The sequence below is a fragment of the Tiliqua scincoides genome, chromosome 4 (assembly GCF_035046505.1).
Source record: "Tiliqua scincoides isolate rTilSci1 chromosome 4, rTilSci1.hap2, whole genome shotgun sequence".
Classification (NCBI taxonomy): domain Eukaryota; kingdom Metazoa; phylum Chordata; class Lepidosauria; order Squamata; family Scincidae; genus Tiliqua; species Tiliqua scincoides.
The window spans coordinates 59,136,969-59,161,934 of record NC_089824.1 but is presented as its reverse complement, the minus strand read 5'-3'; the positions used below and the strand labels follow the sequence as shown (position 1 = coordinate 59,161,934).

At 43.8% G+C, this 24,966-nt stretch overlaps 1 protein-coding gene across 1 annotated transcript in view; it reads right to left on the bottom strand.

Annotated features, from left to right (window-relative positions):
* The window catches only part of PTPRM (protein tyrosine phosphatase receptor type M), a 544,564-nt gene that overhangs the window by 318,216 nt on the left and 201,382 nt on the right, over positions 1 to 24,966 (bottom strand). The window contains exon 6 of the mRNA XM_066626178.1: positions 8,563 to 8,737. Within this exon, the coding sequence (XP_066482275.1) occupies positions 8,563 to 8,737 (175 nt within the window). The remainder of the gene's footprint in view (positions 1 to 8,562; positions 8,738 to 24,966) is intronic.

Here is a 24,966-nt window from a genome sequence, read left to right as displayed (position 1 = left end):
GGAAAATCATTAATTTTTGTGTAAACTATTTCACCCAGAGGGATTTAGAGAAGATATGATTCTAAATAAATTTTTAAACCATAAATTAGAACCATAATCTGGAGCCAAATCAAGTGTTGGACTTAAACCAGAGAGGTACAAATGGCCTAACTAAAAAAGAAAGAATAATTTAAAGAAGGATCTTATTAACAGATGACCTGAAAGATTAGTCCAGATGATGGACTCTAGATGGTAGGTGCTGTTCCGCATAGAAACAACAATGCAAAAGGTGCTCCAAGGAAAGACAGACACCATTCTCCTTCGCACACTTCTCATTGTGAGGGCCCCCTTACAATGTAAGGACCCTAAGTACAGGGCCAAGGAGAGGGGGGTAAAGGGGGTAATTTGTACTTGGGCCCAGGGTCAAAAGGGGGACCCAGGAGCCAAAGGAGGGGGCCCAGAAATTGTAGTAGTCGTTGTAGTGTTCCCAGCATCCCGTGCAGGCAACGTCTGAGTAGATAGGAAAACGTAAGATCCCAGGGTCAAAAGGGGGGCCCAGGAGCCAAAGGAGGGGGCCCAGAAAACCTAAGATCTCAGGAAATTTCTGGGCCCCCTCCTTTGGCTCCTGGGCCCCCCTTTTGACCCTGGGATCTTATGTTTTCCTATCTACTCAGACTTGTTGCCTGTACGGGATGCTGGGAACACTACAACGATTGGGGATGCTGGGGACACTACTTATGCCACATGAGTTAGTAGACCTGGGCTCCAAAGACTTTTCCAGCTGTCTCTACCCTCCCTCCTACCCTGTTTCTCCCCTCCCTGCTCCTATTGTGCTCACCTGTCACTGCTCTCCCCCACACTTTCACCCCTCCCCCTTTGCAAAGGGACCTAAAAGAAACTTTGTACCCCAATAAAATTCCTCTCAGAGGCCTTGGTTAAGTATGGGAAGTCAACCATACTGAGCCCAATATCCCCCTCATCTTCACAGTCTGCCCATCCATGAGACAAAGGGCGCAATCCTATCCTGCGCTGGAATAGGTAAGCCAGGAAGCTTGTGCTGTATCCAGCGCAGGATAGTGGCCATAAGCAGCTCAGCCAGAGGTAAGGGAAAACAAGGTAAGGGTAAGGGCTGCTGGCCCCAATGGGTCTCCTCGAACTTGTGCAAAGAATGGAGCACTTGAAGCTGCTCCAATCTCCCTGGGAATGGGGGTTGGGATCCGGCATAACTGCTGGATCCCTGCCCCCCCCACCCCGGAGCCACCCACCGCCCACCCTCTCCCCACCCAGGAACATCTCCCTCCCTCCTCCTCCCTGCCTCCCCCACACCTACCTTTCATCCTTGCATACGAGCCGACGCAAGGCGCTGGGAGGAAGCCAGCGCGGAGGCTTCCCTCAGTCTCCGCAGGCTGGCACTTTTTGGATTGCCAGCCTGGCTTCCATCCGAGGAGGTGCAAACGTGCCTTACGGCACATTTGTGACCCTTCCAGGCTGGCCCAAGGGACTTGGGCTGGCCTATCTACCAGTTAGGATTGCGCCCTAAGAGCCCAATCCTATGCATGTTTACTGAGTCCCATTATAATCAACAGCGCTTACTCTCAGGTAAGTGTGGGTAGGATAGGGCCTGGAAGCAGTTACCTCAGGTGGTGAACTAACAGAGGGTAACTGCCACCATTTGCTCATCTCCAAGACCAGTGTCACATGTTCAATAGCCCACACTGTTGACAAGGCCCATACCTGTGCCTGGCCATTCATCCACTGCAGGTGTTGCTTTCTTCGCATCACTTAGTAAATGTTCTGTGGCTTACTGAACAATAGGGAGGGTAGGAGCTGCCACAGCAGTCCATCTTCCTTTGGCCTAGTGGCATTTTAATTCCCAGATGCCCCACACCAAATAACAAATTTTGGGGGCCAAGGCATTTGAATGCTGCTGGTCACAAGGAAGAAGGACTTTTGCATCTCCTGTCCCCTTCCCCATTGTTCAGCAGGCCATGGGGACATTTTCTGGGCAAAGGAAAGGGAGCAGCAGCTACAGCAAATGTTTCTGCATTCCTTTTCCACCCAGTTTTTCTGTGCAGGAGACAGGAGAGTTCTCCTTATATCTCCTGCTCAGAAAAGTCAGGCATGGGAGGTAGGGAGCAGAGGACAGGTCTCCTGGGTGTTGTGTTTACAACCATGGTGTGAAGGAAGACACTTTTCCCTTCTCTGCTCAGCTTCTGGGTAGGGACCGGAGTAACTCACATGGTCTGGGACGGCCACACAAGGCCTTGTAACTAGGGGTCCTTAGGCTACCACTGGTCCTGCTTACCTCTCTACCACTTTTTCTACTTCCTGAATTTGAAAGGAAATGGGAAACAAATCTGGAAGCAAGGAGCATGGTACACAGAGCATCAGTGAGACTTTCTTGATACATCTACCCCTTTTACTCCTTTCTTTTTGAATCCAAGCATACGTCCAGAGAGTCAGCAGGCACAATTCCACTCTCACCCCAAAATGTATCCCCGGTACATGCCTTGTGAGAACAAGAATGAGAAATGTACCACATTGCAACAGATGTGTGTACTCTTCCACTTGCAATAAACTACATGGCTGAACAGATGTTATTACTGTATATCTCTTAAACAGGAAGTTGAGTTTTGATGAGTGTCTTTATACAAACACACAAAAACAGGCCAAGACCAAGTCAAAGGGAGATATATGCTTACATATATTTATTAATCAGTCTTTCAAAACCGTTGATACTTAAGTGACAGCTGCTTATCTCCAAAGCTCAGAGACAACAAAGATCTCCAGCAGCTCATGGATCGTTTTAGCAAGGCCTGCCAAGATTTTGGACTGACAATCAGCCTGAAGAAAACACAGGTCATGGTTCAGGATGTGGACTCACCTCCCTGCATTACAATCTCTGCGCATGAACTGGAGGTTGTCCATGATTTGTGTACCTTGGCTCAACGATCTCCGACACTCTTTCTCTCGATACCGAGCTAAATAAGCGCATCGGTAAAGCAGCTACCACGTTTTCCAGACTCACAAAGACAGTCTGGTCCAACAAGAAGCTGACGGAACATACCAAGATCCAGGTCTACAGAGCTTGCGTCCTGAGTACACTTCTGTACTGCAGCGAGTCATGGACTCTTCGCTCACAACAGGAGAGGAAACTGAATGCTTTCCACATGCGCTGCCTCCGATGCATCCTCGGCATCACCTGGCAGGACAAAGTTCCAAACAACACAGTCCTGGAACAAGCTGGAATCCCTAGCATGTATGCACTGCTGAAACAGAGATGCCTGCGTTGGCTCGGTCATGTTGTGAGAATGGATGATGGCCGGATCCCAAAGGATCTCCTCTATGGAGAACTCGTGCAAGGAAAGCGCCCTACAGGTAGATCACAGCTGCGATACAAGGACATCTGCACGAAGGATCTGAAGGCCTTAGAAGTGGACCTCAACAGGTGGGAAACCCTGGCCTCTGAGCGGCCCGCTTGGAGGCAGGCTGTGCAGCATGGCCTTTCCCAGTTTGAAGAGACACTTGGCCAGCAGTCTGAGGCAAAGAAGGAAGGCCCATAGCCAGGGAGATAGACCAGGGACAGACTGCACTTGCTCCCGGTGTGGAAGGGATTGTCATTCCCGAATTGGCCTTTTCAGCCACACTAGACGCTGTTCCAGAACCACCATTCAGAGCGCGATACCATAGTCTTTCGAGACTGAAGGTTGCCAACAACTGATACTTAAGTGATATGTGTTAATGATACATTAAATTTTGGCCTAGTGTTCAAAATGATTTTGTTCTCACTTCTGCTATCCATTCTCTGGCATGTTTAGTGCTACCCAAGGTGCAAAATCTTCCATTTGATAATCTGGAGAAATATAAACTATGGGCAGTACAGATGGTTTCTCTCCCACACACTTAGTTAAAAACCTAACAAAACTCCTTCTAGCCAGTCTGACACCTGGGTTTACCTTGCATGAACTCAATAAGCAGTTTGAACTGTTATAATCTGATATCTTCTCAGACAGACTCATTCTGTTCACCTAAATCTAATCTAGGTTGCAGCTGACCACTATTAGAAAAGTTCATTACACAGAGTGTATGTAAAATACCAATTTATCTCCCCAAATACATTTAATCAATTCTGTCTTGCTGTTTTCCTTTTCTGAAATGTTTAATTACTTTAATGTCACTTGTTAGAAAAGAGTGGCCTTTTCCTGTTTGGTGATAGTCAGGTTTTTTTTCTTGCTTTTTTAAAATGTGGGTGAACTAACAAGTTCAATTTCATGTCATGAATTAGATAAAGTGGCATTTCAATCCAGCTCTCTAACAAACACAGATGAGAATATTTGAACATACTACATGACAAGTAATGGATGTTCTTCATTCTGTGGTATCAGAACAAATACCTAGGTAAAATTGGATACTAACCCTCTTTAAATTAGACATCTAAATTGTCCAGTCAACATTTTCACTAGCTGTTATATAAAAAGTTACACCTATAAAATGGCTGAAAGCTCAGTTTACACATAGCTGCACTGAGCCAGGACAGATCGTAATGGGATACTTTTTTGAAGTTTGGCAATATCGAGGTGTTCATATTTATTTACATGTATTTCAGTATAGTGTAATTGAAAATATTGAAGATTATATGATTTCTTGTTCCAGAAAACAAAGAACGCAAATCTCCATATTTGTACCTCCACTGTGGGTTGTATCCTAAGCTTAGTTAAGTCATAGCTAAGGGCCCAATCCTAATTAAATCCCCTTTTGCCAAGCAGCTGCACCAATGGAGCGTGTTGTATCCTGCAGGAGGGGGCAGTCATTGCGAGACCTACGTAGAGGTAAGAGAACTTACCTCTACGTAGGGCAGGAGGTCTGGTCTAGAGGGTAGAGCCTCCATTTGCCTGAAGATTAACATCCACAAGGTCGCCAGTTCGAGGCCATCGGCACCGTGCGACCTTGAAGCAGCTGGCAAGCTGCAGCTGAGCTGTTCCATCTGCTCGGAGCGTGGGAGGATGGAGGCCAGAATGTTAAACCAGATCGGAGTGTAACATCTTGAATGTGGTGGTTCTTGAAAGAGAGAACCTTCTTTCAATTTGTAAAAATCACTGCGTGGATTTAATAAGCCTGCTTGTGTAAACCGCCTTGAATAAAGTCTTGAATAAAGACCAAGAAAGGCGGTATATAAATACTGTATATTATTATTATTATTATTATTATTATTATTATTATTATTAACTTTCATACCCCGGGGCAAGCGTCTACAGCCCCAGTGGGAAACCATGGATCTGCACCAGCTATTTTGCAATGTTGGTGCAATGAGGGTGAGGGAGAGGAAACAGGGAATGGCATTAGAATTTGGTGTATACCAGTGCCTCCAAAATCCACCTCTCCCATTCTGTGTCCTGCCCACCCCATCCCTCCTCAGAAACTTCCATTCCCCATTTTGCCCACCCCAGCTGATCTCTGGAGCTGACTGGAAGCAACAGTGGACCTCTGGCACTGCGAAGATGAACTCAAAATGGCTGCTACCACTACACACAAAGTACTGTCATTTGGTCATTTACAACAGTGGGATTGTGTTCCACTCTCATTAAGGACAGCCTAGTCCTAGTTTTTCCCAGATTTTGGACTGACAATCAGCCTGAAGAAAACACAGGTCATGGTTCAGGATGTGGACTCACCTCCCTGCATTACAATCTCTGCGCATGAACTGGAGGTTGTCCATGACTTTGTGTACCTTGGCTCAACGATCACTGACACTCTTTCTCTCGATACCGAGCTAAATAAGCGCATCGGTAAAGCAGCTACCACGTTTTCCAGACTCACAAAGACAGTCTGGTCCAACAAGAAGCTGACGGAACATACCAAGATCCAGGTCTACAGAGCTTGCGTCCTGAGTACACTTCTGTACTGCAGCGAGTCATGGACTCTTCGCTCACAACAGGAGAGGAAACTGAACGCTTTCCACATGCGCTGCCTCCGATGCATCCTCGGCATCACCTGGCAGGACAAAGTTCCAAACAACACAGTCCTGGAACAAGCTGGAATCCCTAGCATGTATGCACTGCTGAAACAGAGATGCCTGCGTTGGCTCGGTCATGTTGTGAGAATGGATGATGGCCGGATCCCAAAGGATCTCCTCTATGGAGAACTCGTGCAAGGAAAGCGCCCTACAGGTAGATCACAGCTGCGATACAAGGACATCTGCACGAAGGATCTGAAGGCCTTAGAAGTGGACCTCAACAGGTGGGAAACTCTGGCCTCTGAGCGGCCCGCTTGGAGGCAGGCTGTGCAGCATGGCCTTTCCCAGTTTGAAGAGACACTTGGCCAGCAGTCTGAGGCAAAGAAGGAAGGCCCATAGCCAGGGAGATAGACCAGGGACAGACTGCACTTGCTCCCAGTGTGGAAGGGATTGTCACTCCCGAATCGGCCTTTTCAGCCACACTAGACGCTGTTCCAGAACCACCTTTCAGAGCGCGATACCATAGTCTTTTGAGACTGAAGGTTGCCAACTCAGTCCTAGTTTGGATTGCGCTGCCTGTCCCATTTATTCCAAAGGGAGTTAGTAATGACTAACTTCCATAACCATAACTAACTAAGCTTAGGATACAACCCTAAGTAATGGTAAACACTTTGAGATATACACATTTTGTAGGCATATAACTAGAGTTAAAAGTGTGTTGGAGAGGGATACGAAATGTCCTGAGAAGAGGCAACAATCCCAGGAAAATTTTTACAAAAGCAAAATGGTGAGGAGGTGGTCCTTCATTCCCACACCACAACTATAAGCTTGCTTTGGTAAGATAAAGGAGCTAACTATAGTCTTGCAGTTTCGAAGTCTATGGATATCAAGAGACTTTTCATGCTTTACTGATATCAGGCTTCCAAACTCTTTAACAGTAGAAACCCTCCCCACATCAATTATGATGTATTTCTATTTTAAAAATGGCAGCAATATCAATATAGTAGAATGAAAGAAGGCATTTCCATCATATAAACTTTGCTTTATAAAAGTTTGCCCAGAAAGCTGGAAAATGTAGTCCTCTAAAATATTTGATGGTGCTAAAAGTTTAGATTTGTAATGAAACATGAAAAAGATAACCTTTTTTTTGATCTTTCATAGCACCTGAGCTGGAGCATCTTCTACTCCAAAATAATATAACCCAAACATCATCACACAAACAACTATGGATCATTTTATATATGCAGGCTGATCCAGCAACATGTGTAGCTTTGGTTATACAGCTGCAAAAGTGAGTGTTTTGAGGAAAGTACATATGACAGGAAGGCATTGTACACTGTCTCATGGATTCAAGGAAAGAAAATCAGTAAAAATGCATGGATTATTAGTTCACTGGTAATCACATAATAAAAATACAAAAGCTTTTGGCAAAATATGCAATTTCCTGTGAAACGCAATTTTTAAAAAAAAATTCTGGGTTAAATGTTAGTACTGTGTAATTGCTATCAGTAACATGTAAATGAGCTTAAATATCCCACAAAGTTGTTATTTAAATATAAGCTGTTCCAAGGTCAGTACACTGTTTAAAATGGGCTTTCTAGGTCACAAGGACTGACCTGCATGTGGTCTAGTAAAAGCTACAAACATCCGGGATTACCATAATTACTTCACCGCACTACAAGCAGCTAATGGGATTACACCCTAAGGGTAAGCAATTATTCACTGCACACAGTACAGAAGTGCTTAGAATGGTAGATAACAGCAAATATTATAAGGATATGATAAATACTCGTAAATTTATACATGGAAGGGTGAAGATCAATAGTAATAAATTGTTATAAGTCTAAAAACAACAATCTGAGTCTGTGGACATTTTCTTTGTCCTCATCATCATCCCAATCATTATATTATATCCTTATTTTTCTTTTTCTTCTGGGTATTATATATAGCTGCTTCTGAGAGTAGTGTTCTGCATAATGTTCAGTTTTATAGCCCAGTCCTTCTGGAGTAGTACGCTGTTGGAGCAAGTGTTGCAGTGGTGTACAGCACTTTCCAGCAGCCGCAAAATTCGATACACTGAAATGCATGGGCTGGTTGCTACTGCAAGAGATGAGTAGCTGGCTCTGCATGTAATGGTCTTCAGATGCCTGCTGGTCCTGGAAAGTGAATCTTGGGGGAGGGAGGGAGGCAGCAGGCAGGGGATGGTGGCAACAGGCAGGGAAAAGGGTGGATTGGGACCACAATGGGCACAATCCTAACTAGGTCTACTCAGAAGTAAGTACTGTGTTCAAAGGGACTTACTCCCAGGAAAGTGAGGTTAGGATTGCAGCCAATGTCACATAAGATTGGGTTATTAATGTGTCAGCAATATAGATATATACCATACATAGGGGTCATAGAGTTCTCCTTATGGCATGTCAGGCACAAAGAGCTGTTTTAATCAAAGGAGAGAAAAAAATTGCCTCTACATATGCAAAGCTCCATAGGTGAATCAAAGCTGCAGAGCTCTTGAATCACAATGAATTTACTTTATCAGATCACCAGTTAAAACTCTGGAACCTTGTCCAACGTAAATATTTTCAAGAGATTGACCTTTACCCTTTTAAGATCTATGTATAATTCTGAAATACCTTTAACTATCAGTTCTGCATAATTTGATACTCCAACTCCTCCTTCTGTGCGAATCATGCAGCGATAACTGCCAGCATCACGTTTGGTAGCATTCACCACACTAAAAGAAGCCACAAATCGCCGATCATTAAAAATTTTTATGTCCTTCAGAGGTGCATCCTGTACAAGCAATCCCTAGAGAAAAACAAAGAAATGCAAAATGAAAATTATAAATGGTTTGAGATACACTTTATTTGACTAATACAGTACTTTAAAACTGGAATTATTTAAAATCTGACATCCATATTCTCCTGTACAAGACTTGCAATTTGAAAGGCAACCCAATGATTTCCACCCTCCCTTTCCAAAAGTTAATTCTAGGACTTGAGGAGGTACCAATTCAGGATCTGATTTGGAGGAAAAAGGACATGTATTGGAGGCTCCTTGTACTCATCCAACCATTTCTGGAAATACTTGTTGATTTAGGGCCCAATCCTAACATGAGCCAGCACCAGCTCTGGGTTTCATATATGTGCTGAAAAGCACATTTATGGCACTCTCCATGTAGGGATCACCAATGCTGGGCTAGTGCCAGACAGATGCCACCTGAAGCACAGTAAGAGCTCTGGGCAGTGGTGAGAGCCTTGGAGGCAGGGGGAGGTGTTCCAGGGCAGGGAGGGCAGGGCGGGGAGACTTCAAAGTCCCCTTCCCCCAAGGAGATGTCCAGCAGCCCCTTGGAGCCGCTGGATGCAGCAATAGCCATTTTGGCACTGCTGCACCCCATTGAGCCACCAGGGATAAGACTAGGCTGCCCATCAGTGAACTACCCTAGAAACAGTTCATAGAAAATTCTGATGGTTAACTCTTACATTTGAGGAACAAAGCAGAGGAAACAAGGCTTGAGCAAGCCTGACTGGAATCAGTAGGATTTAAGTGCTTAACTATGTATGCATTCTCTGGATCATGCCTAAAGGTTTCCAATCCACAAGTCAATCCCATGAGTGACATAATGTGGGAAAGATTTAGAAATGTACATACACTCATGGAGATCTTGAAAATCTGGGAGTGGCCTGGGATTTATACCCCAATTATAGATCAATGTGCATAAATCCTTCCTATGGCAAAAGCATACTCAGGAGAGTAATGTGTCTGGAATAATATAGATTTTTAAAATAAATCTGCCTGCAACATAGAACACAAACTACAAAAATTATGTTTGAAGTCTAACCTGCTTGCCTGTATGAAGTAGAAAGAGCAAGCCCTGCTTTTTGCTCCAGAAAGCAAAACACAGAACCTATTAAGGAAATGCTGAACTCTCTGTTTGTTAATTATGGTACTCAGATGTCAAGATATTGAAAGTAACCTTAAGATGCTATTTATAGCTTTTGGAAAGCTCCAAATAATGTCAACATTAAACTGGCTCTGGTACATAATTCATGAGGCAAAAGTCAAGGTTAAACAGAATATTATGCCAAAGTTAGCTGAATATTAAAGGGTAAATAACAAATTTTAATTTCTTTAATAACTACAACAATAATGAAGTCATTTAACTTTTACAAGTAATTTTATGGTATGGCCTTATTTAACGAAGTATTGGAATAAACTGTAGTAAAGTAACTTTCAAAGACATAATTTGCAAAAATTAACAACTACAGGCTATAATACTGGAAACTTATTTTTTAAAGTAATGACTACCAGGGAGCTACCAAAATTTATACACCCACACACACCTGAACATTCTACTTTCTGTAGTTATTATGGTTTCTTTGTGCGCATGCGCACAAAAATCACAGTTCATAGATACTAGGAATGTTGTACCAGCAAGTTCACTTATTATGTGAAGTGTCAATAGCCCTACAGTAAACCAGGATTGTTATACCTAAGGCCTGTGGGCTGAATACAGCCTGCTGACGCTCTTTATTTGGCCCACATGATAATTGAGCATTCCCAGCACCACTACCAGCTGCTTTCAGCTGCTAAGCTCACCTGTGAAGTGACACACTGCAAAACAGCACTGCTGAAAAGGCAGCACTGGGAGAGCCCTGTTATCATGTAGGCCACCCTTTCAGCAGCACCACTTCTGCTGTGGTGTCACTTCTGAAAGGGCAACCTGCATGATAATTGCACCCTCTAAGTCCTTTCAGCAGTGCTGCTACTGCCAAGGCGCTGGGAGAAAGACACAGCAGGAGGCCTCAGAAGGCAGCTACAGGATAAGAGACAGACCAAGAGGGGTGAGGAAGGGAGAAGCTGCCAAGACACTGGGAGAGTCCAATTATCATGTGTGTCACGCTTTCAGCCAGCATCACTTCTGCAGAGGCTTCACTTTACAGAGCACCTCTCAGCTTTTTTTGCAAATTACTGCAAATTACTGTAATGTCTTGGCAGAAGCAGTGCTGCTGAAAGGGCAGCCATGTGATAACTGGACTCTCCCATATCTTGAAAATATGATCAAGATTTATGTGTTTTCTTTTCTGTCATTTGCAGCTGAGTACCTAAGTGAGAAAAAGTTACTTATATCTGGTCATCACCTGCTCAGTGATATCACTTCCTGCTCAATAACATCACTTCTGGCCCTCAGAAGGTACCATGAATGCTATTCGGCCTGCTGTATGAAACAAGTTTTACTCCCCCGCACTAAACTGCAGAATTTGCTTATATCTTACAAAACCTGAAATTTTTCACCTTCAAATCCTTAAAAATTATCAGTTCTCTATGTTATCACACCGGAACATTACAAAAGAAATCCATCCTTGGGAAGTGATACTGTAAATTGATTTAAATAGCATAGTTTAAAACTGTAATCTTATGCTAACTTTCTTGGGTATAAGCCTTATTGAACATAGTAAAATTTACTTCCGAGTAAGCATGCTTAGAATTGTACTGTAAGCTGCCCACTTCTCTACTACCATGTTTTTCTCATACCATAACCCAATTATTGCTACTCTCTGCTCTGTTCCCTCATCCCACCCATTTTATATATCTAATATTGATCGAATGCCTTTGACGCCTTCTTCACATGGAAAAGCAGCTAGAAAATGCATGAAGTCCTGCCAGAATATGTCAGATTGCTCCAAAAATTAAAAAACATCAGAAACAGCTTGACTTATTTTCCAAACTAGTCCAAAATTCATAAGTCACCCATAAGACCCATTCACCCAACCTCTCAACAGTTCCTATCCTTTTTCCCTTCCAACACAAATTACTCATCCAGAACAGTAGCAGCAGGAGGCATTCCAGATGGAGAAAGAGGCAGAGCTAATCACTCTGACTTCTTCTTTTGCCTTCCTTTTCAGCACACCGAGTATAAGCACCAAAAAAAAAAAAGACCACTGGCCTTAGGGAAATGTTGTCTTTTTTATTTTCTCCAACTAAGGTGGAGAGCAACTATCCAGTAAGGCAGGAGTTTCAAACTCAGTTTATACTTCCAGAAACTGGAACAAAAGCAAGTTCAGGTGGAGCCTGTTTATCCTTGGATTTTATATCAACCTGTACCCTCCAAAGGTGACAGGAGTGGCTTTCTGAAGGCTCCGATCTTCCTGAAAGAAGGCTTCAAAAGGCTTTCTGTAGCCTGCAGAGGCAGCATGTGTCTGCCCGCGGCCTCTGCAGGCTTCGGAATGGCAGTTAGAGCAGAAAAACACCACTTCCCATTTCAAGAGGGAACGTTTTTATGCCCTATAAGGCATTCAGAGGCCCAGGGAAGCTTTCCGGTTGCCTTTGGAGGGTTTAAAGGTGCCAGAAACACAGATTTTGTTAACTGCAGTTTTCAGTATCTGCAGGGGGTCTGCAAATGGATCCCTTGCAGTTACCAGGGCCCACACTTCCCTGTACTTCTTCACACGGGACCTGATTCATCTATGGAATTTATTATTTATTTATTTATTTATTACATTTTTATACCACCCTTCCTCCAAAGAGCTCAGGGCGGTGTACATGGCTGCTCCCCTCCTTTTTTCCTCACAACCTGTGAGGTAGGTGAGGCTGAGAGAAAGTGGCTGGCCCAAGGTCACCCAGGAAGCTTCGTGGCTGAAGGGGGATTTGAACCTGGATCTTCCAGGTCTGAGTCCACTTCCCAAACCACTACACCACTCTGGCTTTCAATTTAATGATGGCTATATGCTACGTCAGAAGCAGCATGCCTTTGAATAGCAGCTAAGGAACCCATGGTGGGAGAGTACCATGTCCTTACCTCCTGCTGGTGTGCTTCCTGAAGCAGCTGAATGGCCATTGTGGAAAACAAGTTAATGGACTGAAACATCCTTTCCATTGGTAGGATTCTTGTTATATTCTTATTCAAATCAGACATAAAATGTATAACAGATATGTACCATCTTGAAAAAAAGGAAACGTTATCCCACAATTTGCAGTTTGTGAGCCAATAATTTGATTTCCCATTTCAAGATGCATACACTGGCCTGAACGTAACTGGGGAAGTTGCTGTATGTAACAACAGGAAGAATCTATTGTAAACACCATCATCTTCCCTGCAGTGTTCCTGCAAAATGATAGTTTAAATAAGAAAAAAACAAAACTCAGTAGTAATAATTTTACTGTTCATGGAAGAATGCACAAAGGAAACACAAGTGTTCATGATTTATGGTAATTGAAACCACATTTGGTACCATGAACAGAAAACATTTGGGAAAAGATGGCCACCCAAAAGACAAAACAAAAAGCACTGACTCACCAAGAGGAAACAAATCTAGGCTTGTATTCCTGTTATCTGCATATATTATGAACCACAGAGTATTCATTCTATTCTTTAGCTTAGAGTAATTTAAATAGCTCTACAGTTAAGTTAGTGAAGGGCAAGCTCCTTTCAGTTCATCTCATAATTAGCTAGGTTTTTCTGAGTTGTCTCTGAGAAACGTTGAAATGCTGGCACTCATAGAGAAGCTCCATGGCAGACCTCCTAGACTCCTGTTTACCAGGTAAACTTCTCAAGCAAAGTACAGAATCAATGGATCAGAGGATTGGAAACAGTATAATCCCTGAAAGACCTATCTCTTAGTCATGCATTCTACTGAGCTTGATCAGGAATGTCCATTCCCCCTGGGCTGCATGGAAATTGTAGTTTTCATTAGACATGAGGGATGCAAACATCATCACGCTGTACAAGAACAAAGGCGACAGGGGTGACTGCAATAACTACCGTGCCATCTCTCTCCTTAGCGTTGTAGGAAAGTTGTTTGCCCGAGTTGCACTAAAGAGGCTCCAGGTACTTGCAGAGAGCGTTTATCCAGAATCACAGTGTGGATTCCGAGCCAACAGGTCCACCACTGATATGGTATTCTCCCTTAGACAACTGCAGGAGAAATGCAGGGAACAGCGACAGCCACTCTTTATAGCCTTCATAGATCTCACGAAGGCCTTCGACCTGGTCAGCAGGGATGGCCTCTTCAAGATTCTCCCCAAGATTGGATGTCCACCCAGGCTCCTCAGCATCATCAGATCCTTCCACAAGGACATGAAGGGCACTGTTGTCTTCGATGGCTCCACATCAGACCCCTTTGACATCCGAAGCGGAGTGAAGCAGGGCTGTGTTCTTGCACCAACCTTGTTTGGGATTTTCTTCGCTGTCCTGCTGAAGCATGCCTTTGGAACCGCAACAGAAGGCATCTATCTCCGGATCAGATCAGACGGAAAGCTCTTCAACCTCTCCAGACTGAGAGCAAAGTCCAGCTGAAATGTCTGCGTGACTTCCTCTTTGCCGACGATGCAGCTGTCACTACCTACTCTGCCAAAGATCTCCAGCAGCTCATGGATTGTTTTAGCAAGGCCTGCCAAGATTTTGAACTGATAATCAGCCTGAAGAAAATACAGGTCATGGTTCAGGATGTGGACTCACCTCCCTGCATTACAATCTCTGCGCATGAACTGGAGGTTGTCCATGACTTTGTGTACCTTGGCTCAACGATCTCTGACACTCTTTCTCTCGATACCGAACTAAACAAACGCATCAGTAAAGCAGCTACCACGTTTTCCAGACTCACAAAGAGAGTCTGGTCCAACAAGAAGCTGACGGAACATACCAAGATCCAGGTCTACAGAGCTTGCGTCCTGAGTACACTTCTGTACTGCAGCGAGTCATGGACTCTTCGCTCACAACAGGAGAGGAAACTGAACGCTTTCCACATGCGCTGCCTCCGACGTATTCTCGGCATCACCTGGCAGGACAAAGTTCCAAACAACACAGTCCTGGAACGTGCTGGAATCCCTAGCATGTATGCACTGCTGAAACAGAGATGCCTGCGTTGGCTTGGTCATGTCATGAGAATGGATGATGGCCGGATCCCAAAGGATCTCCTCTATGGAGAACTCGTGCAAGGAAAGCGCCCTACAGGTAGACCACAGCTGCGATACAAGGACATCTGCAAGAGGGATCTGAAGGCCTTAGGAGTGGACCTCAACAAGTGGGAAACCCTGGCCTCTGAGCGGCCCGCTTGGAGGCAGGCTGTGCAACATGGCCTTTCCCAGTTTGAAGAGACATTTGGCCAACAGTCTGAGGCTAAGAGGCAAAGAAGGAAGGCCCATAGCCAGGGAGACAGACCAGGGACAGACTGCACTTGCTCCCGTTGTGGACGGGATTGTCAATCCAGAATTGGCCTTTTCAGCCACACTAGATGATGTTCCAAAACCACCTTTCAGAGCGCGATACCATAGTCTCTTGAGACTGAAGGTTGCCAACAATTGTCTCAGGTTCCAATGAATTGGTTTTCATATGTCTGAGCAGCTCAGGATACTCCTGAACATGGCCGCAATAATCCACGCTTTATGGATAAAGCATTGCCAGTCAGTCCTCCCTTATTTCAAAAACTTACAGCTCAATCCTCTTCCACATTAGTGTGCAGGATGCAGGCTATTGGTGCAGGGCTGCTGTACCCTGAGCACTGGCAGGGGACCATGCTGGCTGGGGGAGACAAGTAAAGAAAAACTGTAGTTACCTCCCTGGTCCTCCATGGGATGGCTGTAATCCATGCCAGAATGTTTGCTGGCGTAGATTCGAAAAGCCTGACGTGAGTGAGAGGAATGATTGGTGGTGAGCCCAGTATGAGCTGCACTCAAACTGTGGAATTGTGCCTTGGTTTGTAAAGGGTTAGGGAGCAGGGGAAATGGTTCTTATTGTCATTCAAGTCCCCACTTTTGAACTACAGATACACTATCAATTTAGGAAAGTTATTTTTTTCTCTGAGCATTTTGAACTATCTTACCCTTACAAGATTAAAAAGCAACCTATCCTTCCTGATCATACAAAATGGATTTTAAAAAACCTTCCTCATTAATTTAATTGAGAAACTGGAGTACCCACTGTCCCACTTTCCAATATGTATGTTTTAATAAGAATACTATAGCCATACCAAGGGAATCAGTAATTATTTAAGAACTGCAGGAAGTAATTTTGTTTGAAACATACATGCAATCTAAATCACACAATAGTATAATACCCTCAACCAAATTGCTTCACCAAATGCATGATTCCATTTTGATAATGACTTCCCAGCACTCCTTTTTATAATCAAGACCTCTTGGTTTATAACCTCTTCCTTTGAAATGAAAGAACATCTAAATATATAGCAATTATGCTATTCTTATTACATATGCATGTATTAGAAATTTCACTAACCAACAGGGCTATCTTTGTGGTTATCTAAAATAGTATTGTCCCAACAGGAATAAATACAATCTAATATGCAATATAGAAATGATGCTCCTTTATGACTGGGGCCTGCTCTGAAGTATGTGAAGAACAGTGTTCTAGTCACTGGAGTCTGGCCTGATTCATGCAATATGACCAAATACAGTTTGCTGTTACATACATAAGTGGGCACGAGATCCAGCCTTATGCAGCCCTCTTTTCTTCCTACTTCACATGCAAGGAAAAGAATACAAAACATATCATTCATGCTTTGTAACAAACTATAATTTTCTGTGTGTTTTTTTTTACAAAGACATGACACTGTGGTCTGTAAATAAGTGGTCTTAACAGCCAGTTAAGAAACCAGCATATCAAAGCAGAATTTTATAATTGCAGCCCATTCTCACCACATGTCTGAACTGGGCCACTCTGTCAGACAGCCTGAAAATCTAACCCAACTCACAGTACATTGCATTGCATTGTGTGCCCAGTTTGAGTTGCCTTTCTGCGGTGCTTTGACATAAAAGTAGCTGGGTCGATGGGGGGGACACACACATTTAAACTTTTGAGCCCTTCACGCTGTGTTTGAAAAGCTCAGAAAGCAAGAAGTTCACATGCTCATTCACACTGTACCTCCCACATTGCTCCTTCCATCTCCTTCTTTGCTCACACTTTCCTCTCACTCACTGTGGGATAAAATGAGAACTCTACTTGCGAAAGAAGCATAGTTAATGAAACTGAAAAATGAAAAGACTACAAAGCTCAGAGACTGAATGCTATTCCAATAATTTTTGAGTATTTCTCAAGGAGGCAGTATCTTATGGAGATGGCCTTACCTTCCAACTCATCTGCCTTACCTACAGTACTACTACTACTACTACTGCTTGAATGTTTACATCCTGTTCAGTACTTCTTTATCCATGACGACTTCCTGGTGACTTTTATCAGGTATCTGTAAAGGTTACTGTAAAGCTTGCTGTAAACTTTCTGTAGGATTCTGCTTAACTAGGTGGGAAGTCAGTCAAATTAGGCACTGGCTGATATCTTATACTCATCAGAAGATCCACCCACTAGGACCAACATCCTGAACGTTTAGTGCAAGTAACCACTGTGGAATCCTCTCCCAAATTTTCAAAGGGAGGAGTGGGAGGAACCACTACCCTCCTGCCAGTAAGCTTGGAGGAGGCGGTGAAGGGCTTTGCTAAGGGCCTCCAGCAATCTGGCTGAAAGTGTTTTTTTTTTTTTAATTCATTCATTCATTTTTATCAAATCTTTCAATGAAGAATCCCAAGACAGTTAACAAGAATACAACAGCCTAAACACTATTTACAGTGAAAACAAATTCAACAATTTAAACAAGTAACCAAAGACTGACCAAAATGCTGTAGCAGCAACGAAAGAGCAACTCAGCTTCACAAATCAAATGCTTGGTGGAATAGGTGTGCCTTGAACACCTTATTAAAAACAAAGGAAGAGGGGGCCTCCTGGATTACCTGATCTGTGTTTGAGGCAGGTGCTACCCCAGAGATGTCTCTGTTTTAGATGCACACCAACTGCGCTTTTCTCAGTGCTCACTTGTGAAATAGAGTCTCCCCTGAGGTTTTTAATGGATGGGCAGATTCATATGGCAGAAAGCAGCCCTTAAAATATTAAGGGTCCAAAGCATATAGGGCTTTAAAAGGTTACAACTGATAGCCTGAACTGGACCTGTAGTTCAGAACTGAACCACAACTGATGGACTGAACTGTGTCTCCCTCTCACCTGAGTACTCCCAATTTTGTGCCCCTGTGAGCTATCCCCTGGAGTTTGCACCCCTTATCCAATGTATAAGGAGAGGGGGAGGGAAAGACTCCCATCTCCTTCCCTTTGCGTATCTGGAGTTGTGCTAGCCATTCAGCCTCTCTCCTCTGCACCATTCCTGTGAAGCATGCTGGAAACCCAGTATGCTCTGCTCCCAATATGCTTCATTCCTGTCCATTCAAAACAAAAGTGGCATGGAGGAGGGAGGTTGCATGCTGACAGTCGTTCCAGGTAAGTGAATGGGAGTGAATTTCAGATAATCTCTCCATGCCTGCTTGGTGTTTTTGTAAGCAACTGACAGCCCAATCCTATCCAATTTTTCAGTGCCAATGTAGCCGTACCAGTGGGGTGTGCATTGCATTCTGTGGTCGGGAGGCAGTCACAGAGGCCTCCTCAAGGTATGGGAACATTTGTTCCCTTACCTTGGGGCTGCATTGCGGCTGCACCGCTGCTGAAAAGTTGGATAGGATTGGGCCCTGAGTTGGCAGGTAAAGGTGATATGGAGCTGTGGCAGCTTCCATCAATTCTTCTTCTAGCAGCACTGGAGGGGGAAGAGGGCAGCAACTGCCGCAATCCTCTTCCAACGCACCCTCAGCGAGCTGAAAGAAGATCTGTGTGCCGACCACTGATCCACCTAAGGTGTGTGGCCACACACCTTGCAGCCAGGTTCCGTGCAGTTCAGAAATCGGCTACCTGGAAGTTCAGCAATGATGTGTAGTATCATCATCAAATGTCTGGAGACCCCACCTCACCACCACAGTGACAGAAGGGTTCCACACAACAGTGGGGATTCTTACAGGGAACACTGATGCCAACTGGAGTGGAAGTCTGGAGAGGACAGTAGACAGATGGGCTGGGGATTCATCAGTTCACTGCCCCTTCAAATTCAGTTTGATGTAGCAGCTTCACATTGCTTCATGGACAAGAAGGCCTTAACTACATGCATTTTTTTCAAACTATTCATTTTAGAAATCTTGACTCTGGGGCATCGAATGAAAAGTAAACTCACTCATGTTTCCCTCCTAATTACTTTTCTTAGTTGCATACACACATTATATAATATACATTCTAAGTAGTAGTAGGAGGTCAACTGATCACTGATCAGGTCCAACAACTGGACCTGACTGGACAATGGTGTGTCAGTCCATTCCAGGTCTCTACCATTTTGGAATGAATTCAGCTATTCTTCACCAAACTCTATGTGAAAACAAGTTTTCATTCATTTTTGTAAGTGGTGCAATACTATTTCTAAGTCTAGAATATGTTTTTTAAAAAAAACATTTCTATAGCTCAGTCTGGACACTCAGTACAGTGCATATTTCAAAGAATAAAAAATATATATAAAATTGAAGCAGAAATGCTCAGAAAAGAACAGTAATTCATTTCTCACTTTGCCAGGAACCATTCTTAAGGCTGTTGTAGTATTCAAAGGAATGTAAGATTGGAAAGAAGCTTGGAAAAGCTGTTTCAAAGAGCATGTACCACAGACCTTCCTTACACAGAAACTGTGTCATCGGTGTCCTTCTAACTGAAAGAACTAATACACAGTGTGTTAAAAGATATTTAAGGTAAAGCATTGTGGAGTTGTGCTTAACTTGAAATGCTTAGGAGGTGTTATGTTTCTAGCATAATAGTTGGCAACCTTCAGTTTCGAAAGACTATGGTATCACGCTCTGAAAGGTGGTTCTGGAACAGCGTCTAGTGTGGCTGAAAAGGCCGATTCGGGAGTGACAATCCCTTCTACACTGGGAGCAAGTGCAGTCTGTCCCTGGCCTGTCTCCCTGGCTATGAGCCTTCCTTCTTTGCCTCTTAGCCTCAGACTGTTGGCCAAGTGTCTCTTCAAACTGGGAAAGGCCATGTTGCACAGCCTGTCTCCAAGCGGGCCGCTCAGAGGCCAGGGTTTCCCACTTGTTGAGGTCCACTTCTAAGGCCTTCAGATCCCTCTTGCAGATGTCCTTGTATCGCAGCTGTGGTCTACCTGTAGGGCGCTTTCCTTGCACGAGTTCTCCATAGAGGAGATCCTTTGGGATCCGGCCATCATCCATTCTCACAACATGACCGAGCCAACGCAGGCGTCTCTGTTTCAGCAGTGCATACATGCTAGGGATTCCAGCACGTTCCAGGACTGTGTTGTTTGGAACTTTGTCCTGCCAGGTGATGCCGAGAATACGTCGGAGGCAGCGCATGTGGAAAGCATTCAGTTTCCTCTCCTGTTGTGAGTGAAGAGTCCATGACTCGCTGCAGTACAGAAGTGTACTCAGGATGCAAGCTCTGTAGACCTGGATCTTGGTATGTTCCGTCAGCTTCTTGTTGGACCAGACTCTCTTTGTGAGTCTGGAAAACGTGGTAGCTGCTTTACCGATGCGTTTGTTTAGCTCGGTATCGAGAGAAAGAGTGTCGGAGATCGTTGAGCCAAGGTACACAAAGTCATGGACAACCTCCAGTTCATGTGCAGAGATTGTAATGCAGGGAGGTGAGTCCACATCCTGAACCATGACCTGTGTTTTCTTCAGGCTGATTGTCAGTCCAAAATCTTGGCAGGCCTTGCTAAAACGATCCATGAGCTGCTGGAGATCTTTGGCAGAGTGGGTAGTGATAGCTGCATCGTCGGCAAAGAGGAAGTCACGCAGACATTTCAGCTGGACTTTGGACTTTGCTCTCAGTCTGGAGAGGTTGAAGAGCTTTCCATCTGATCTGGTCCGGAGATAGATGCCTTCTGTTGTAGTTCCAAAGGCCTGCTTCAGCAGGACAGCGAAGAAGATCCCAAACAAGGTTGGTGCAAGAACACAGCCCTGCTTCATGCCACTTCAGATGTCAAAGGGGTCTGATGTGGAGCCATCGAAGACAACAGTGCCCTTCATGTCCTTGTGGAAGGATCTGATGATGCTGAGGAGCCTGGGTGGACATCTAATCTTGGGGAGAATCTTGAAGAATCTTGAAGAGTGTGTATCAGGAAGTTGAACAGGGAGCAGTGGTGAGGCAGACGGGATGCAGGGGGAGGGGCAGGAGAGGGGTTTGTGTGTATCAGGAAGTTGAACAGGGAGCAGTGGTGAGGCAGACGGGATGCAGGGGGAGGGGCAGGAGAGGGGTTTGTGTGTATCAGGAAGTTGAATAGGGAGCAGTGGTGAGGCAGACGGGATGCAGGGGGAGGGGCACGAGAGGGGTTTGTGTGTATCAGGAAGTTGAATAGGGAGCAGTGATGAGGCAGACGGGATGCAGGGGGAGGGGCACGAGAGGGGTTTGTGGCTATCAGGAAGTTGAATAGGGAGACATCTAAGAGAAGGAAAACTCTGATTCCAAACCTCCACTGCCTTGTGGCTACATCCAGTTGTGGAAAAGGCTTCAGGAGTCAACCTCGAGGCAAAATCAGGAGCTGGAGTCCCTCAGGCAGTTCGTGGCTGCACACAGTCATGTTCTGGCAACTCCTGCGACGCCGCTGGAACCAACCGTATTGGTTTTGCCTTTCCATTGGATCATTCCAGCGATGTGGAGAGGGGGGATTTGCTGCATGGGTAACAGCCTATTCTAGCATAATATGGTGTTCAATTGTGATAAACTGGGTAATAGTGGGAAACCCTGTTCTATTTTATTGATGTATATCCTGCCTTAACATTTTTGGGGGGAGGGGGAGGTACCCAAGGCAGCTGACAAAAATTTAAAATGATCACTATGAAAAACAAAGTTTAAAAACAGAGTTAAAAGCAATAAAAAGTTAAAACAGAGTTTAAATTTTTTTTTAAAGAGTTAAAAGCCGACAACTGATCCACCAAAGGTGTATGGCCACGCACCTTGCAGCCAGGTTCCATGCAGCTCAGAGATCAGCTATTTGGAAGTTCAGCAATGATGTTCAACATCATTATCAAATGTCTGGAGACCCCACCCCACCAGACCCCAACTGGACTGACACAGACCAGCCAACAAAGCAGTTTTCAGCTGGCATGAGAACTGGTCAGTTGGCCAGTTCTCCATGTGCTTGCCAGTAGAATCTGAGCACCATTGGTGTTTTTTTCCATGTGCACTTGTAAGTATCCCAAACAATGATAAAGTAAAAAATGTTAAAGGCTACAGGTATTTAAAGTAAAAGGTCTCTTTTTTGTCCTTTAACTTCCAAGTCAAAAAACAGAAGCCAGTGGATCTAGCTGGGAGGCTGCAACTGACTAGCCAGTCTGGAACCAGAGTCCCCCATAGGGACAGCAGCAGAGTCCCCCATAGGGACAGCAATCCTATTCACTGAAGTAAATCATTATAGAGGGGATCCTGAGTTGGATACCGCAATTCTTGGAATTACTAGGATCAGTTCAGACATCATGCCAAACGTCAATAAAGGTGAGGCAATAGCCATAATGATGGCTTGTGACTTTGGATGCAACGGCAAACCACAATTAGTAGAAAATGGTTTGCAAACCAGCTTTGAACCATAGTTTGATACTCTTACTTGGCTGCCGCTTGTAAACCATTGTTTGTGTGAAACATAGGTTCAGATGTAAAATCAAAGCATGATGTCTTACTGCAGCCTTAAAGTCCTCCCTCCCCTCATGTTCCTGTAGCTGGTGAAAATAGGCATGGAGCCTGTGCTAAATCAATTTTGCATTTCTGTTAATCTGCAGAGCTGCAGCTGTCCTCATAGCCGATTATTAAATTGCACATCACACTAAATTAACTACCTTTGGAAATATCCCTATTGTAGTGAATCTCAGTAACTGATTTAATACTTTTTTTTCTGGCTCCTTAGCCAATTACTGTAAGAGTGCAATTCAAAACTATTAGGCCCAATGGGAATTTTCCATTGACTTAAATGTGATGTTGATTACACCCTGTGCTAACTCCAATTCCTGAGTGCTTGTCTAGGTTTTAGGCCTAATTTGTAACCAGGGATTCTTCTTTAGATCTTGGAGAGTTGGGTTAATGCATTCACAATTTTATAAATTTTCTTTATTGCCTTATGATAATTTTTTCACTTCCTAATTTATTGTTTTAATAGTCCAGCTCCACAACATCTGCAGCACATGGCCTGTAGGCCATATCCTGCTCATCAACGCTTACCCTCCCACCCAAGAATGATCAACTCATATGTAGCCATACAGTATAGAGCAGCAGTTCCCGAACTCTCCAGGAGTTTGGGAACAGCTCCAAGTCTTTGTGGGAGTGGGGGGATGGTGGCGACACAATCACCATGATTGCACCGCTGCCAGGGACAGAAGGTTTTTCTGTTTTTGTTGTTTTTTAACTAACCACAACCAATGCTGGTCTCCAAGAGGGGGTGTGGGGAGCCCCACAGACCCCTCTTCTAAAAATAACTATCATGACTCGGTTTTGCGATCACAAACCGGAAGTAGTTTCTAAACACTATTTTTAGTCTTTTTGAGGCACAGGGTGCTCTGCACAGGTGTCCGCGGAGCTCCCACAACTCCAGTGCTCAGCGCTGGCTGTGTTAAATTTTTTTTAAAAAACCCTTCTGTCCCCAGTGGTGGCACATTTGTGGTCATCGCTTCACTGCCATCCCCCTATCCCAACCCTTAAGAGGGCAGAAACAGGGCTTCCCTGGATGAGGCATCGTAACACTATAGTTTGGGAACCCCTGGTTAGTGTAAAAACTATGTTGATAATTCCCAATTCAATTTTTAAAACATATTTACAAGTGAAAATTGTACAATATATGAGATATGTTCACACTCCTTATTTCTAAGATCATATATCAGAGTGCCCAAACCGTGGCTTGCAAGCCATTTGAGGCTCTGACATGTAATGTGTGACTCTTGTAAATATGTTGGCTAAGCTCCTTTTTGCATCACAATTAATATAAATGGTAAATAAATTTTCAAGCTTTATGAGTATTTACCTATAAACTCAGAGTCCACTGGATTAAAATGTAAGTTTAAGGTTCATGGTTAGTAAAGATATTTAAGAATTTTAATGTTTTTTAAATATTGCAGGTCTCAAGCGTCTCTCTTATGGCTCTCAAACATCTGAAATTTATCCTATGTGGCTCTTACATTAAGCAAGTTCTGCTACCCCATCATATATGGGGTATTTAATCTGACTGGGGGCCCAATCTTATCAAATTTTTCAGTGCTGATGCAGCTGCAATGCAGCCTCTAGGTAAGGGAACAAATATTCCTTTTCCTTGAGGAGGCCCGCCCACCCCCCCCCCCCAAAAAAAAACTGGCTGCAGTGCATGTGGCATTGACATGGCTACATCATACAACACTGGAAAGTTGGTTAGAATTGGGCCCTCAGTTCCAACATCTGTTTGGTCTTTAGAATTTAAGTTATATTTTATCCGCAGACCCCATATGTGTACTTGAAGGCCTTGAATTTGGTGTTCCTGCTGTTCTGATGACTAAACTGCACGGCAGTGAATGTATCCTAATAATGAGATGTTGCATTGATCTTGGGGTAAATGTAATGTCTACCACCCTGAGGGTGGTGGAAATAGGAACCTGATGATTATGTTGAGCTTCCCTCTTGGGATAAAGTGGGGTCTGGTGGGGTTGCTACACATTTAAAAGAGGCTTCCTGTATTCAGAGCACCATATAAAATGCCACAAACACTGAAACAAACTGAAAAGAGTTTGGTAGCTGCAGCTCAGCAGAATATCTTAAACATCTGAATAGCTTTAAAGAGTTTCTATTTCTTATCCACATTTACAATTCTAATCAGGAAATTTGATAGGAAAAATAGCACAGGAATTCACAGAATGTCTGGACAATTATAGAATACCATCTTCTAAACCTTCTGCTTTTTGGAAGGTTTTTCTAACAGCAACCTGTTTCTCTTATCAGGAAGCAGAATGTGTTTTGCTAAATATTTCTGATGTTAACAAAATATTCTGCTTTTAAATCTGTTCAGCAAAAAAAAAAAAAAGAAATTTCTTTAGTCATTGGATCTTTTAACAGATAGAGAACAGATGTATCACACAATTCTCTGATTACTTTTATAAATTCTAATTTGTCTGACCATTTAAAAATGGTACGAATAGGATCACCACCT